General features: G+C 41.0%; 1 protein-coding gene and 1 pseudogene across 6 annotated transcripts; one reads left to right on the top strand and one right to left on the bottom strand.

The window, feature by feature from the left end:
- Positions 1-1,766: 1,766 nt before the first annotated feature.
- On the bottom strand, positions 1,767-6,994 carry LOC115176193 (recoverin-like; annotated as a pseudogene).
- A 6,909-nt stretch (positions 6,995-13,903) lies between these two features.
- Positions 13,904-17,811, top strand: ccdc106b (coiled-coil domain containing 106b). Of its 6 annotated transcripts, none has more exons than XM_029736050.1 (7): positions 13,904-14,004; positions 14,508-14,571; positions 14,767-14,865; positions 15,300-15,491; positions 15,840-16,001; positions 16,164-16,361; positions 16,511-17,811. In XM_029736050.1, exons 2-7 carry the CDS (start codon positions 14,538-14,540, stop codon positions 16,825-16,827), a joined length of 1,002 nt encoding a protein of 333 aa, XP_029591910.1. In that variant the 5' UTR covers positions 13,904-14,004; positions 14,508-14,537; the 3' UTR covers positions 16,828-17,811. The 6 variants fall into 6 exon arrangements, with proteins under 6 accessions (XP_029591910.1, XP_029591912.1, XP_029591911.1 ...); XM_029736052.1 differs by lacking the exon at positions 13,904-14,004 and adding an exon at positions 14,116-14,206 and having other exon boundaries at positions 14,817-14,865; XM_029736051.1 differs by lacking the exon at positions 13,904-14,004 and adding an exon at positions 14,116-14,206 and having other exon boundaries at positions 14,814-14,865.
- The last annotated feature ends 85 nt before the right edge of the window (positions 17,812-17,896 follow it).

The following is a 17,896-nucleotide window of genomic DNA, read 5'->3' as shown; positions in this document are numbered from 1 at the left end:
GAGTTTATATGTTGTATGGATCGATTTTGAATTTAATGTTGACATTTCCAATCAGAAAATAGCAATTTCTTTTAATAATGTATCAACCGTTAAAATAACTTTTCTTGACGTGAAATGCTTTATCTCACAATAATTATTTAGAATCAAAACAGAAAACGAATTGTTTGCAAAAACAGAGGGGTAAAACACAAATAACACAATCAAACAAAAAGACAAATAATCATCTGATAGACAGATTTGATTTTGCCTTCCCATACACCCTAGCTCTCTAAGAACTGCTAGAGACATGTTTATCTAATGAAGCTTGAAGCTAATGGAATCTAAAGTTCATGACAAATCTTTCATAAAGTCAACATCTTATCAAAAGAAAAGGTTTGCACATTAAATGAGTGAGAACCAAGCTCCAACAGACAGAGAAAACGCTAGTTCAGCAATACTTTCAGTCGAAGCATTTGCACTTCTATAAAGTTTGTGTCTATCATTTTCAGAGGGTAATATTAAGTCAAAGAAACTGATTGAAAAGCACAATAATCCTTATCCTTCAATAACAGCGGTATCAGGACTCATGTCTTTACAAGTTACATTTTAAACACATTCTCTAAAACGTCCTAAAACATTATCTTATGATTGCACTCCCTTTGTTATTATTGCTTCATTGATACACATTTCAAAAATATTTAACGAATGATTAGCTAATGAATAGCACATTTGGTATTAAGTACTATCAACAGATTACTCATTGCTTGCTTTAATTTCCTAAACCCCTTGTAATAGCTCTCAATACTCTTAAGCCTTTCTCAAATCATTCAGAAGTTAAATACCAAGTCCAAAAATGATATAGCTATTATTATTTTATAATTTTTTTTCTTCAAACAATACAACACAAAACATACACACACAAAAGACAACATACAGACGCACACAAAGATCAACAACATCTGTTCTCACTCCTCTCTCCAGTGCCTGCACTACTCTCCGACACATGTCCTCAAATTGCACCATTTGTTCCTCTCCGTCGCCCATGCTCAATGTTTACAAAATCAAGCATATGATTTTCCGTTGTCTTAAAGATGGAGGATTGGTTTATTTCGCGTTTAAGTAAATGTTTTTTCAAGATAATTGATGAGAAGAGTATCGTCCAACACATTGGTTACATTTTAATAATTCTGACAGACAACCTTCTAAATTTGTGCAATACTAGTATACAGTACACACGGATTACACAAAACATTAAGAACACCTGCTCTTTCCATGACATAGACTGACCAGGTGAATCCAGGTGAAAGCAATGATCCCTTATTGATGTCACTTGTTAAATCCACTTCATTAAGTGTAGATGAAGGGGAGGAGACAGATTAAAGAAGGATTTCTAAGCCTTGAGACAATTGAGACATGGATTGTGTATGCGTGCCATTCAGAGGGTGAACGGGCAAGACAAAAGATTTAAGTGCCTTTGAGCGGGACATGGTAGTAGGTGCCAGGCGCACCGGTTTGTGTCAAGAACTGCAATGCTGCTGGGTTTTTCAAGTTGAACAGTTTCCCGACTGTATCAAGAACAGTCCACCAATCAAAGGAGATCCAGCCAAATTGACACAACAGTGGGAAGCATTGGAGTCAACATGGGCCAGCATCCCTATGGAATGCTTTCGACACCTCGTACAGTCCCAACGAATTGTTCTGAGGGCAAAAGGGAGGAGGGTGCAACTCAATATCAGGAAGGTGTTCTTAATGTTTTGTACAGTCAGTGTATAGTATAAAGTATAAACTTCAGCATATGGCAACTGCGCAATAAATCATGTACATCATAACATAAGTCAGTGAGTGTTACATTGACTTGGACATGTACATGTTAATATTTTCTTATAGATGTCCTTCAAATCTCTTTCTGGTCGACAGTGTACTTTAGAATCAGATCTGGGTTCAAATAGTATGTTTTCACAATCAAGCACAGCTAAAGTATTTGAAGAAAAAAAATACTATTTGAACACAGGTCTGATCAATTTTTGACATTGGACTGGGATTAAAACAAAATACTTCCTGCGGTATGATGGGTAAATTGAGGATAGCGGTGGGGATTGTGGAATGTAGGAGCCTGAACCAAGATCTGTTTGTGCTGTCTTGCCAACTCCTATTGTCAACTCCTATGGTCCTATGGTCAAACAGATCTGGGACCAAGCTAGGAATGTAGACCGGAGGCAACAGAATTTATCAGCAGAATTTATTAGCATACTGAATGAGGCGAAGCGCATCCTCATCACATCTGTGATGAACTCTCCGTCTGTAACTCGCTCTGAGGTGAGGAGAGAGAGCAAGAGGAAGAAACAGATAGGAATCATCATCAACAGGTTTATATTACAGTTCAAATGTCAAATCACATTAAACAAGAATTTATTTTTCTCACCATTGTCTTTTTTCTCAAAGAATGTCCAGAGTTTTGTTGGCCCTCTTCTCCGGTGTGTCATCGTCGTTGGGCCGGTGTGTTATCGTCGTTGGGCCGGTGTGTTATCGTCGTTGGGCCGGTGTGTTATCGTCGTTGGGCCGGTGTGTCATCGTCGTTGGGCCGGTGTGTTATCGTCGTTGGGCCGGTGTGTTATCGTCGTTGGGCCGGTGTGTCATCGTCGTTGGGCGGGTGTGTTATCGTCGTTGGGCCGGTGTGTTATCGTCGTTGGGCCGGTGTGTTATCGTCGTTGGGCCGGTGTGTCATCGTCATTGGGCCGGTGTGTTATCGTCGTTGGGCCGGTGTGTTATCGTCGTTGGGCCGGTGTGTTATCGTCGTTGGGCAGCTCAGCCTGTTTAGTCCTTAGGAATTAGATTGAAAATAGCCTGTTGGATACACAAGGGGCATAGTTTAGGATCAGTCAAATATCAGGGAGGGACTAAATATGGTATAGCTTTTGCTCAGTACAATTTTGAATAGACTACCACACTGTTTATTGTGACCCGTATGACCAGTATAAAAATGATAACAACAAATCCATCGCAGATCAACGACTAGACTGCCTATCATACCCCCCGTTTCGCCCTTCAACACCACGAAGAACGATACCGGTGATGTGTTTCTTTATGGTGGCGCGATGGCTGGCAACAATGACACAATTTTGTAAAAATGTTTTTAATGCACATGACCATGTGAATATCAGAGCTGTGTCCATGGTAATATCGTAAAAATAATAATTTAGACCTGGTGTTTATTTGAAACAGGTGTTTTTTTGTTGTTGCTGAAATAGGCATCGGCAGCTATTTGAGGCGGTTATCAGTTATTCTGTAACATGGGAGAGTTACTGACAAATACGTAAAAACCAATCGTGCCGAATACTTAAAAAATCATGGAACCATTTTATCCACATTCACTTTGAGAATTACGCTCAATACAAGCGGCTCGTTGTTGTAAAGTGTTTGTGAAAGGATGTCACGGAAATTCTCTCACCCTACATCAACTATAAACACCAGATCACTGCAGTGAGAACATATCCTTAGAACATCCCCATCCTGTTCTTTTTAATCTTCTCACAAAACCATATCCCAGGCCTGATTAAAGTTTATATGGGAACATATTAAAAGAGAGATTACTGTGGAACATTGATGGTTGTACTATGAAACAATCAAGTTATAATCTTTACAGGTAAGGATAAAGAAAACATATCGCTCCGAAGCGTTGTCAAAGACACACCGCATTCCTTCCTGAACAATGTAAATGTATGAAATAATCATATACCATGAACATTTTAAAACATTTACGTTCAGGGAAAATATGTTGGTTTCGAGGGATTTCAAATGTTAGTAACTACCATTTATAAATATGCTTCCCATCTGAACCTTAGTTTTGATTAAATCGCATTGTGTTCCCATCGCTCGTAAGCAATCAAAATAACATTTTGGAGAGAAGAATGGTGGTACAAAAACCACTAAATCACATTTCAGCATTTCAACTGTAAACATGGAGCTTAAAGAAGATTAGAGCCTAAGGACTGGTGCCAACTGACAAATCAGCAGCAGCTTTTTCCCATTTACAGTTCACACAGACTTGCTTTGTTGAGGATTTAGGCTTTTTTTTAAATATACAGTACCAGTGAAAAGTTTGGACACACCTACTCATTCAAGGGTTTTTCTTTATTTTTACTATTTTCTACATTGTATAGTAATAGTGAAGACATCAAAACTATGAAATAACATATATGGAATCATGTAGTAAAAAGTGTTAAACAAATCAAAATATATTTTACATTTTAGATTCTTCAAAATAGCCACCCTTTGCCTTGATGACAACTCATCCCGAACCATTTCAATTAGGTTGAGGTTGGGTGATTGTGGAGAACAGGTCATCTGATGCAGCACTACATCACTCTCATTCTTGGTCAAATAGCCCTTACACAGCCTGGAGGTGTGTTGGGTCATTGTCCTGTTGAAAAACAAATTATAGTCCCACTAAGCACAAAACCAATCAAGTCTCTTCTTCTTATTGGTGTCCTTTAGTAGTGGTTTCTTTGCAGCAATTCGACCATTAAAAGCCTCAGTCTCCTCTGAACAGTTAATGTTGAGATGTGTCTGTTACTTGAACTCTGTGAAGCATTTATTTGGGCTGCAGTCTGAGGTGCAGTTAACTCTAATGAACTTATCCTCTGCAGCAGAGGTAACTATGGGTCTTCCTTTCCTGTGGCGGTCCTCATGAGAGGTGCTTCTACACCTGCATTGCTTGCTGTTTGGGGTTTTAGGCTGGGTTTCTGTACAGCACTTTGAGATATCAGCTGATGTAAGAAGGGCTATATAAATACATTTGATTTGATTTGATGAGAGCCAGTTTCATCGTTGCGCTTGATGGTTTTTGCGACAGCACTTGAAGAAATGATCAAAGTTTTTTACATTTTCTGGATTGACTGACCTTCATGTCTTAAAAATAATGATGGACTCTCATTTCTCTTTGCTTATTTGAGCTGTTCTTGCCATAAAATTGACAAATAGGGCTATCTTCTGTACACCACCCCTACCTTGTCACAATACAGCCGATTGGCTCAAACGCATTAAGAAGGAAAGAAATTCCACAAATGAACTTTTAACAAGGCACACCTGTTAATTGAAATGCATTCCAGGTGACTTCCTCATGAAGCTGTTTGAGAGAATACCAAGAGTGTTCAATGCTGTCATCAAGACAAAGGGTGGTTACTATGAATAATCTCAAATATGTTTTGATTTGTTTAACACTTTTTTTGGTTACTACATGATTCCATATGTGTTATTTTATAGGTTCGATGTCTTCACTATTATTCTACAATGTAGAAAATAGTCTAAATAAATAAAAACCCTGGAATGAGTAGGTGTTCTAAAACTTTTGACCGGTACTGTATGTAAACCACTATTAACCCCAGCAAAATACAGTATGTGGTGTTTGCCATTGGTCACATTTACACGGCAAAGCACTGACTGTTCAGATATTGGTTGGCAATATTGTACACTTCACCATGATCACTACAGGGTGGGCAAACTCACTGTCATTCTTTAGCATATATCCAGATCGAAGGGCCATATGAGAAATGGTAGGTTTAAAAAAACATTTTCATTTGGCCTAAAACATCATTCACGATTTTAGTATTCAACATCCTTTGCACGTTTGTACAATTGACACATTTACTTCCAGACAGCCATGGGAGATAATTGCACAGTGAGTGTTACGTGCATCATGACCTGCAGCCCAGGACACAACGAGATGTGTCTTTAAGTCTTTAAGACACTGTTTATCCCTCCCTCCCTAATTCCCTCCCTCCCTTCTACACACTTTTAGTTTAACCTCAGTACTAGGTCATGTTTAATTGTTTACAGCTCATTCATTCTGACCACCTTCAGTACACAACTGGTTACCTAAGTGATGGAGAGCTGACTATGGGTCCGGTGAATACAGTCAGATGCTGCAGTGGAATGGTATCAGTGTCAGAATGAATCTGCACCGCAGGGACATTGACACTATCATCCATACTGCCTGAGACCCTAACCACAGCCCCTCCCCCATCTCTGTCATTCACCAAGTAGCTCAACAAGTAGGACAAGCAGATGATACTTGATGACCAGAATCAACCTCACACAACCTTAAACCTTAACCCCTCAATGTCAATGCAGAGGCTTAGTTTAAGGCTAGTTTGGATTTAGATGACAAGCATCCGTCAACAGCATTAGTTTCTAACATGCATGTCATCTCTATTGATCTGTCTATTCATCTACCCATTCATCCACTCTCCGCTTCCCCTCCCCCAATCATGCTGCAGATCTCGGTCACTCCGGACTTGGTGATGTATCTGTTCTTGTCCAAGTCGAACAGCGAGAAGGTCCACTCCAGCTTCCCGACAGGTCTTGCCCGTGGACGTCAGGTGCAGCGCAATGACGTACTCGTTGAAGTCCAGAGTGCCGTTATCATTGGTCTCGAAGGAGCGGAAGACGACCTGCGCATACGTCTGGGCGTTGCTCTCGGGGAAGAAGCGGCTGTGGACGACCTCGAACTCCTTGGGCGTGATACGTCCCGTGGGACACGACTTCTGGAAGTTCTCGTACCAATGGGTGATCTCCGTCTCTGTGAACTTGGTGCTGAGCTTCAGGTCTTCCAGGATTTCCTTGGAGACGGCGTTGCTCTTGGCGTTCCCCATGTTATGTTTCAAGGTGAAATAAATAGTCCCCCGTTGTGTCCTTTACAGGGCAAATGCATATCAACACGGACTGTGATGCGGAAACAAGACATACATCGATGAATTCAAAGCTTACCTGTGTGAGGTGTGAGTGACTCAGAGAAGACGAGTCAAGATGAAAGTGATACTCACATGGTCAGCAGAGAGAAAAGGGGATCCTGCTACACCCGCCGGTGGACTAAGTCAATTATACAGGATTGTTAAGGTGCTGAGCCACAAACACACGCAAATTAACTTTTTATCTGCACATTTTTGTTTCGCCGTCAATCCTTGTTAACACACACACAATATATTTTATGCAATGTCTATGTAATGTCTTAATATGTCCTTATTTTTGTATTTCCCTTTCTTAACAAGTACAAACAACTTTAAACAACTACATTATTTTTAACCTATTGCAATGAGCATTTTATCCACATACACAGACTGCTGTGTAGGTATTGTCTGTAGTGGTCCCGTGTGGCTCAGTTGGTAGAGCATGATGTTTGCAACACCAAGGTTGTGGGTTCGATTCCCACGGGGGACCAGTACGGAAATAAAAAAATAATGTATGAAATGTATGCATTCATTACTGTAAGTCGCTCTGGATAAGAGTGTCTGCTAAATGACTAAAATGTAAATGTAGCTTTACCTTCAACACCGTCAGTAAGACTTGTCCATTGTCAACGCTTGAGTTGAATAAGAAAACAACAACAACGGTCTTACAGATATGAGCTGTTGTCACAGATATCAGCTGAGGTTAGTGTAGAGGGGCCATGCAACCATTTCTCAACACATTGTTGGCAGTTCCTAGATAGCTAACTGTAGGTCTGTCTCTTAGGTTTAGGTACTTTAGTCAGTTGGGATCCCACCTAGAGGGTTTGGTCAAACTATGTACAGTGATATAGAACAAAAAGGTAACGTCTGCTCACTGTTTCTTTGTTGCCAGATATGGTTATTTAACAAACCGTCAAGCTTTATTCAAATCACCTCTGAGGTAAATGACCACGTTATTTTTATTAAATCATCACGTTAGCTTTATTAAATCACCAGGTTTGGGAGCAGCATAACAGTGAACAAAGATTCCTTTGTTGATGTAGATCTTATTTTTGTTGAGCTCCTGTTACTATTTAAGATGTTCATAAACCCCCTCTTTCCACCATGTACACTTAACCACCATCGAGACAGAGACAGATAGAATAGTAAAAAAGACAGAATAGTAACACACAGGTAACCTATTCTTCTCCCGTAATTAGAAAGGGCTAAACTTTCAGGTTCTCACAGAACTAAGACGAGTTAGTGATGATTGGCCCCTCTGTCTTTGGTCCAGGGGTCTTAAGTGCGCTCACCTGACCTATGACCCCTAAGTCCTCCACCTGCTTAGGTGAAACTGCCTGGAAGAAAATGTGCATTATATTTGTTGGTAGAGTGCTAATTACTTCCCTAATTTAGTTGGAGTTGGTATAAGTATAATGGCGGTAACTGGTTGACAACCAAGATAGCTCTACATAAAAGAAGGATGGGTCTTGATAGCCTGAGGTTTCACCACATCTGTCTACTTTTGTTTATCACTAGGACCTGAGGGGTTTACTACAATGCAGGATCAATAAGTTAGCAAGCTAACTTGTATACATTTTCTGAAATAACTTTTTATATATTTAAAAAAAAAGATGAGCTTGAAATGGGTATGGTCTAATTGACTCAACAACCACAAACACATACCGAAGTTTAATGAACCAGAAAACCAATAGTTATTTGTAGTTGTTTATCAAAGTTAGCTGGCTAACTCGTTGATCCTGCTTTGTAGCATTGTCCTATGGAGGGGCCAAGTTTTTATTGATTTGGTTAACCCGTTTTCTCCTTCTCCCTTGTTTTCTCTGGCCTTTTCCTTACCCCACCTGTAATGCTTAGCGTTGTTGCTTAATTGACTGGCACAATGTTCATTTTCGACACCCCCAGTCAGTGTATTATAGGGACGCAACACTGTGAAGGGGTTTTCATTTATCAACACTGAAAAAAGATGGGCCTATGAACGTTAGAAAGTACTAATTTTAACACTGTGTATTGAATCTAAGCCAGAAAGGATGTGTTTACTCAGGCATCCCAATTCCGATCTTTTGCCCAATTATTGGCAAACTGTCATAATTGGGCTGCCTGTTTAAATGCAGCCAAAGTGTGTCTGAATCTAAATGAGTTCAATTTATTTTGTGTTTCTCACAGTGAACATCATTTCATTGATCAAATGAATACAAACATTCTTACAGCAAAAGAGGTATGTAGTATAATACCTGTTACCAATTTTCCGTGAGCGCCTCTAGTGCAGTTTTAGGGGTTAAGTACCTTGCTCAAGGGCACACCAATAAAAGATAGCATCGAGGAAACTAATTATGTTTCTTGTCCATTTATTGTCTATGTGTTTGTTTGTTGCACAGTGCATTCGGAAAGTATTCAGACCCCTTCACTTTTTCCACATTTTGTTACATTACAGCCTTATTCTAAAATCGATCAAATATATTTTTTCCCTCATCAATCTACACACAACTCTCCATAATGACTAATTAAAAACAGTTTTTTTAGAAATGTTTTCAAATGTATTCAAAATAAAAAACAAAAATTACTTATTTACATAAGTATTCAGACCCTTTGCTATGAGACTCGAAATTGATTTGGAAAGGCACACACCTGTCTATATAAGGTCCCACAGTTGACAGTGCATGTCAGAGCAAAAACCAAGCCATGAGGTCGAACAAATTATCCGTAGAGCTCCGAGACAGGATTGTGTCAAGGCACAGATCTGGGGAAGGGTACCAAAAAATGTCTGCACCTTTGAAGGTCCCCAAGAACACAGTGGCCTCCATCATTCTTAAATGGAAGAAGTTTGGAATCACCAAGACTCTTCCTAGAGCTGTCCGCTCGGCCAAACTGAGCAATCGCGGGAGAAGGGCCTTGGTCAGGGAAGTGACCAAGAACCCAATGGTCACTCTGACAGAGCTCCAGAGTTCTTCTGTGGAGAAGGGAGAACCTTCCAGAAGGACAACTATCTCTGCAGCGCTCCACCAATCAGGCCTTTACATTTACATTTACATTTAAGTCATTTAGCAGACGCTCTTATCCAGAGCGACTTACAAATTGGTGCATTCACCTTATGATATCCAGTGGAACAACCACTTTACAATCTTTATTGTAGAGTGGCCAGACGGAAGCCACTCCTCAGTAAAAGGCACATGACAGACCGCTTGGAATTTGCCAAAAGGCACCTAAAGACTCAGACCATGAGAAACGAGATTCTCTGGTCTGATGAAACCAAGATGTAACTATTTGGCTTGAATGCCAAGCGTCACGTCTGGAGGAAACCTGGCACCATCCTTATGGTGAAGCATGGTGGTGGCAGCATCATGCTGTCGGGATGTTTTTCAGCGGCAGGGACTTGAAGACTAGTCAGGATGGAGGGAAAGATGAACAGAGCAAAGTACAGAGATCCTTGATGAAAACCTGCTCCATAGTGCTCAGGATCTCAGACTGGGGTGAAGGTTCACCTTCCAACAGGACAACAAACCTAAGCACACAGCCAAGACAACACAGGAGTGACTTCGGGACAAGTCTCTGAATGTCCTTGAGTGGCCCAGCCAGAGCCCGGACTCGAACCCGATCGAACATTTCTGGAGAAACCTGAAAATAGCTGAGCAGCGACGCTCCCCATCCAACCTGACAGAGCTTGAGAGGATCTGCAAAGGTGCTTCAACAAAGTAAAGGGTCTGAATACTTATGTTAATGTGATACTATTTTTTACTTTGTCGTTATGGGGTATTGTGTGTAGATTGATGAGGGGAAAAACTATTTTATAAATTTTAGAATAAGGCTGTAATGTAACAACATGTGGAAAAAGTCAAGGGGTCTGAATACTTTCCGAATGCGCTGTATGTGTGAAGCCCCACTATATCACTTATAGAATTGTCCTAAGGGGGAAAATAAAGTTGTTTGAATTTAATTTAAATGATGCCAGGTACTGAAATACCTTTAACATTGATTACATTTTCTCAACCACATCAAGGAGAGACCCCTGGAAAGACTGGCGCCAAGACATGTGTGTTAACATCAGTCCCCCAATTAACCTGTGAATGAAATCAAACTACTTAAAGGTTCAGATGGTGTCACGTCCTGACCAGTTAAGGGGTTATTTGTTCTCGTAGTTTGGTCAGGACGTGGCAGGGGTGTGTTTGTTTTGTGTTGTCGGGGTTTTTGGGTTGTGTTCTATGTTTTGTATTTCTATGTTCTATTTTCTATTTTTTCTATTTCTATGTCTAGTTTATTGTTTTGAACTTCAATTGGAGGCAGCTGTTCCTCGTTGCCTCTAATTCAAGGTCCTATTTAGTAAGGGTGTTTTTCATGGGGTTTTTGTGGGTAGTTGTTCTTTGTTTAGCCTAGTAGCCTTACAGGACTGTTTCGTCGTTGTTTTTGTATACGTGTTTATTTTTGTTTTCTTTCTTCAATAAAAAAGAAGATGAGTATACATATTCCCGCTGCGTTTTGGTCCAATTCATATGACACCCGTGACAGATGGCCAGAACACCCACTGACAGAGGCATAGCTCCAGATCGCCTTAAAAGAGGTTGGCATAGTGCCACTCTTCAGCTATAGTCTAGTCCTCACATTCCACTTTCTCCACACACACCTTATCCATTGGGATCTCCCTGGCCTGACACACATTCACCCCCACTTGTTTTGTCCATCCATTCCTATTTTAAAGAGTGTTTTTTTCCCCTGGGCTGGATCTATACTTGTGTTTAAGTGTTTCAACAGCCCCCTCAACTCTCTGAGCCAGTAAAGCTGCTGCCCCAAGACCGAATACAATCTAACCTTCACTCTAAATTAAGGTTTAGGCCTAGTGGGTGGCGGGCCGACCGTGCTAATGAAGGGATCTTTTGATTGACGAAGAGACAGAGGGAGGAGAGGTTAAAGTGATGGTTTATGCCAGGACGAAGCGGTGCCAAAGCGATCTAATGGCCATGCCATGTCTGTATGTCAGATACATGCCATGATAAATATAGTGAGGGGTATGAAAAGAGCTGGCAATTAGATCACAACAATGGAACATGGAACAAACAAGCCCGGGCAGGACAGGCTATATAGGCAGGTTAACTCTGCTACCGGCGGACCACAGACTGCAGGCTTTTGTTCCAGCTCTTAAATACCGGATTAGATCTTAATTTTAGGCCATGATTAAATTGAAGACCATCATTAATTAATTAAATCAGGTGTTGATTGTGAGCTAGAACAAAACTCTGCACACATTGCGGCTGGCCCTCCTGGACCAGAGTTGCCCTCTTATAGAACACAAGTTAAAAAAAACTCTACATTTGACAGAACAAATCTATTTTCTCTTCTTCCAGGAGAGCCCATTTTCTCTCCCATGCTTAGTCACCATAGATACTTGCATTGGTGTATCTCTGCGATGGAATATGCATTGTGTGTATCCAAGTTCTTAAGTGTGTTTAAATGTATGCTGTGTGATTTGGTTGAATAAGAGTGTCAGTCCAAACAGGTCTACTGGTACATAATGTACATACTCTCCTTGTGGGGACCTGAGAATAAATCTGTTTGACTCTATCTACAGTTCACTGTAGAAACGGTCCCAAAATCTTGATCTTGCAACCTTTCAGTTACAAGTCCAACGCGCTGACCACTAGGCTACCTGCCGCCCCTATACAGGGGAAATACATGTTAGGTGAGTGCAGTCAACCCTTTGGCATAAAACACTGCTATTATTACCCATCAAACACTAATACTGCTGGACTCAAGTCTCAGAAGAAAATGTAAAATACTGCACTAGAACAATAACTATTGAAGTGGTTCAATGTGAGGGGAGATTGGGGGGTAATTGATCCATGTCTGGCATCCACCCACCAGTGTGAAGATGGAAAGCCTATTGAAAGAAGAGGCAGAGAACGAGAGGTTACAGATCAATTGCATGTCATTATTTTACATGTTGCAGAGTAGATGCATCACAATTAGCATGTCTTGGCATGTATTTATAATATTGAACCTTTATTTTAACAGGGAATCATGCCGTCTCTTTCCCAGATGAGCCCTATACTGTATGTATAATTTAGAATATGTTTGGGCCTATAACCCATTATTTAAGTCCCGATAAGTAACTTACCTGTTTTTATGGACAGCCACAAGGTCCCCTGGGGCGATGGATATGCATCTTGCGGCTGAGGATGCGGGCCAGTCGGTTCAGAGTGGTGCCAATGTGGCCCAGCTCTTTGCTGGAGGCAAGGCCGTCAATGTTGCCGCTGTACCACAGCACCCAGAGACATGAGCACGAACAGTGCCCCTGTGTACACCAGGAGATCCCCAAAGTCTCTGCCTTTGACATCCAGAGGGACAAAGACTCCCACCAGCAAGGCGGCGCCACCCAGCAAGTCCATCAGCACAAGTCCATTTACAGTGGGACAGGCCATCACAAAGCCCCATGGTCACACCTGAATGAGTGAGGGAATCAGAAATCTGACACAAAAAAAATGTAAATAAATGCTAGGGAATATGAAAGGCTAAATATAATTTATCATCTACATGAGTGGGAAATAAAAGTGGTTGGTATTAGGTAACAAAAATGTAAACACAATGTTTGTATGGTATAAGGAATCCACAGTGCAAAAACTGGTTTAATCAACGTTGTTTCCACTTCATTTCAACCCAAAAAGTATATGTAATGACGTTGAATCAACGTGGAAAACTGTGTAGAATTGCAAAATGTAATCAAAGTAAGAGAATTTCGTATTTTTTTCACCCAACTTTTAAAATAAATCCAACGAAAGGGTGAAATTGTTGGTTGAATTCACGTTGAATTCTCGTTAGTTGACAACTCAACCAAATGTAAATCAAAACTGTGCCCTGTGGGAAGGTACTATTTTATAATCCCAGCATATCCAAACTAATTACATTTTCACTCCAAAGCAACAAAGAAAATAGTAAGGCTAGGCAGAATATATTGTTAAACATAATTTTGATAGTCGGTAGACTGAGGTTTAGATGCGCTTTGTCATGTTTTACACTTTTTGTTTTTAATTGGCCCAGGTGACACTGATGTTGACTCCGACACCTTTTAATGCCGTTATTTATTAGAAAAAATAATTGTCTACCTGGCCAAGTTTTGTATTCTCCCGGAATTGTCGAATTCCAACCCATCTTTAATTTTTTTTGTGTTTTCTCAAAAACTATTTTATCCCCTCCCACAATCTCACCTGAGCTCCTCCCACATACAGTATGCAAAAAAAAATATGAAATGATTCTCATGGTCGGCTATAAGATGCAAATGCAGTAGCTGATGTAGGTTATTTGAAGACACGATGAAGTAGGTATTAGATTAGTTTCACTGTAATTATTATACATTCTCATTAGCCATCGAAGAGGAAGTCCGAAGCGTTACACCCCCTACGCAGTAATTACGCACGTGGCTCGATTAGAAAAGCTGTCGAATTCACCCCATTTCACCTGATGGGAAACGGATGGTTATTAACTTGCTTATTAACTTGCGGCTCTTTTTGAAGAACGAGGTAACAACTAATACAAACCATTCGCTGACCTTTCATGCCAGAACATAAGTTGTTTTTAACCTGTATTCGTATTGCATTCTACATTGATTAGCTACAGTTCAGCTTTGTGCAAGCAATTTCGGAGCAGGTGAACTTATTTGATACCACTTATGTGGCGAAATCGCATTGGGGGTACCTTAATTGTTTTACAGCTGGTGACATCACCGTCTCGACGGACTAATGACTGTTTCAACACGTTTCTTAACGTATGATCCACGATGGTGCTTATTATAATGTTACAATGTTGCCATATGTATTACAGATTTGCAGAACAGCACTCAACCCACGAAGGATGACGGATCGGACAAGCACGAGGAATGCAACAGGTACTTTCATTTGTCTTCCTCCTCCGAATAGCCTGTATTGTTATTTTACAAAATTACTGCATTTACTTTGCAAATGTTTAAAAGCAGAATTGGCTTACTCGATGCACTTTCATTTAAACAGTATATTTATCAAATGACATAATTTTTTATTATGTGTCACTCATGTGTCACTACCATTGACTGTGGTCCCTGAAGGTCTGTATAATGTTGTGGATGAATATGAAGTCTCCTTCCCCTTTGAGGAGAACCAGGGCCGGTCTGCCTATCTGAACCAGAGTGAGCAGATTTTGGAAGGTACATTTGTGCATAATACCAGTCAGACAGATACATTTTTGGGGGGGGGGGTGTTGGGTAACAACCAGACTTCTGTATTAACCATTTTACCTGTCTCTCATACAGAATATTAGTAAGTTAAGCAACCCCTGATAAATGTGTTCTCCTATCATGACAATGTCAGATAGTTCAGGGCTACTCAAACCCGAGCAAAGTGATCTACAGTTTATTGATTGTCACTAATTGGATAGAAATTCCATTCACCTGGAGGGTGGAGGTAATTAAACTACCATCCCTCATGAATAGTGCCCTGCATAATCACCTCTTGCTACCTTAATCAACTATATTAATAATGTAATTATGGTGTCATAAGTCAGGTGGTCAATAACTTCTCAGGGCCTACCCATGTATGACCAATGCCTCAAACAGTCAAATAATGAACTGCCCCCTTCCAGAGTCGGCTTCTGAAATGCCTCCGCACTACAGCCCGTTCATGCTGATCACCAACCTGCGCACCCACCTTTGTGTGTCCCTGGAGAAGAATTCGTGGCTGCAGAAGCGCATCGAGGACCTGGAGGAGGAACGCAACTTCCTGCGCTGCCAGCTGGACCGCTTTGTCTCCTCCATGAGGACGCCGGAGAGCAACCGTAAAGACTGGGGGGTTGTGGGTGGGGAGCACTTTTCTACTGACTTCCCACTGGGCACAGATGTCAATTCAGCATCTATTCCAGGTTGGTTCAATGTGATTTCATTGAACAACGTTGATTCAACCAGTGTGTGCCCAGTGGGTTAGTACTTGACTGTACGTTCAATTGAAGCACTGTTTCTTATCTAGTCACGCTTTCTATTTAGTGCACTGTTTGGAAAAATATACAAGTGAATACACAACTATATAGGCCGATACATGGAGAGAGGGAAATTGAGGTAGAGGGGAAAAAATTAGTTCAAAATTGGAACTCGTTTAAAAATCGATTATCCTCTCCCCTCTTTGTTAGATGTTTATCCCGAATCCCAGCACACTAGTCTGAACTACACTACTCTGAAACCTCCACCAGAGAGAGCTCCAAGCCCTCCTCCTTCACCCATGACCACTAGGTCTGGAATGCTACGGAAACACGTCCAGAGCCAACCTCACACATGTAGCAGCAGAGTACCTGGTGAGAGGGAAGCAGAATAGATTTTGGGTGGGATGGCTTTTTAGGAGTGGGAGAATCATATAGCTTAAGCTGGGCTTTAGTGTCAACCGTCATCTAGTGTCTTGACGTGTACGAGGATACATTTTGTCACTGCCCCCCCCCCCCCATTTCCCCCCAATCCAGTAAAACAGGAGGTGCGTGTGATCGAAGAAGATAAGTACTTTGAGGAAGACGGTTATATGGAGGAAGAGGAAGTGGAAGAGGAGGACGATTCATCGGATGAGAAGATGTCCAAGAAAAAGGGATCCAAGAATGGTGGGGAGCCAAGAATGAAAATGAGACGAGTTTTCCGGATTACTCGAGGCAAGGAAAGACAAAGAGGTAATCAAGTCATAGTTTATTTCCTATGCCCGGTGCATTTGTCTGCTGCGTCATAATATTCAATTGTATGTTGGGAAAAATTGTTTCCTTATCACAATCTTGGGGGAAATTCCTATCAACTGCTAACTAAAATGGCTGCTCTCCTTCAGTGAAAGATCCTGACGGTGTGCTCCATCGGTACCAGAAGATCCTCCTCACCTACCAGCGCCTGAGAAGCATGTCCAAGGCCTTCCAGGTCCACCGGGTGGACCGCAACACTATGGCCTCCACATCCCCCATCGCCGAGCTGCTGCTGGTAGCCCCAGAGAAGGTGGCCGAGGTGGGCGAGTTTGAGTCTTCCAAGGAGAAGCTCCTAGACTACGCCCGCCGCTGCTACAAGGCCCTGGACGAGCCCATGCACGCCAAAGTGGCAGCCATGAAGAAGAACCACCTGCTTCTGCCTATCTCCTACAGGTTCAGAAACTAATGGAAGGTCCTTTCCTCCTATAAGTTTAGACATGGAGGGAAGGTAGACTGAAAAGTTATTGACCTTCATGGGGAGTCACATACCAAAGGCTGTAAGGCTTCGTTAAGAGCCATTTGGCTCTAGTTTCAGAAGTTATAATTAATTTTTTGTATTTATTTTTTACCTCTTTTGAAGTATCACATTCATTGTGTTTGAATCATTTTCTAAAGGGCTAATTGCAGGATTACTGCATTGGGGCACCAAGAGGAGTTTTTTGTTGCTGAGCGAGATATCTGTTTACCCATCATAGATTGTTTGTTTTTTTGCAAGGAAAGAGAGCTGGAATTTGTGTAAAAGGTTGTAGTCTGTCACTGTATTGACTAAAAGCCACACACTGGATAATTTTGTGACGTAGCCTGTTACAGCAGTTACATAGAAAAATAATGTTGGCTCCATCCTGAGTCATCTGCTGGTTGGAGATGCTGTTCATGGTAATTAAATTAAGTTTTTATAGTCTTTGATTCATGGCTATCTTTCATTGTCAGGTGGCACAGCAGAATGATCTGCGGTGTGACTTTCTGCATGATTCATGAATGGTAGAAGCACTGACATACTGCAGACACTGTATTCCTTCCTTTGAGAGCCCTGCTAGTTTTTGTAGATGACTGCCATTCAGGGAAATATTTTCTACAAGTTTGCGGAGTCCAAATTAATGGAAAATGTGAAGAATTTGAGCATACATCGAATGTTGTTTTGATGGTAAAGACAGTTAATGGACAGGCACACCGTTCTGAGCCGTGGGTTTAAAGAAACTCCACCTGTACATGTTTATTTGTTTTCATTGTTGAACCATTTGTTAATTCCTGATCCACAGCTACAATATTATTTTGTTAATTTATGTATTTATTGACATTTTTTCCCCACGTTTCGATAGTATATTGAGGTCAGTGAAAGCAGTGTAACCCATCTGCTGTACAATAAAAAACATTGTTTGCGCAAAATGCAGTTATGCGTTTTAGTAGTTGGTATCTGTCTTCCTAGATATTACATTTAAGAAATATGTCTGTCTTTTTAACTGGCCTCTGAAAAA

This window comes from Salmo trutta, chromosome 36, assembly GCF_901001165.1.
Source record: "Salmo trutta chromosome 36, fSalTru1.1, whole genome shotgun sequence".
In the NCBI taxonomy this organism is placed as follows: Eukaryota; Metazoa; Chordata; class Actinopteri; order Salmoniformes; family Salmonidae; genus Salmo; species Salmo trutta.
The sequence above is the reverse complement of the archived record's forward strand: the minus strand, read 5'-3'. Positions and strand labels throughout refer to the sequence as shown.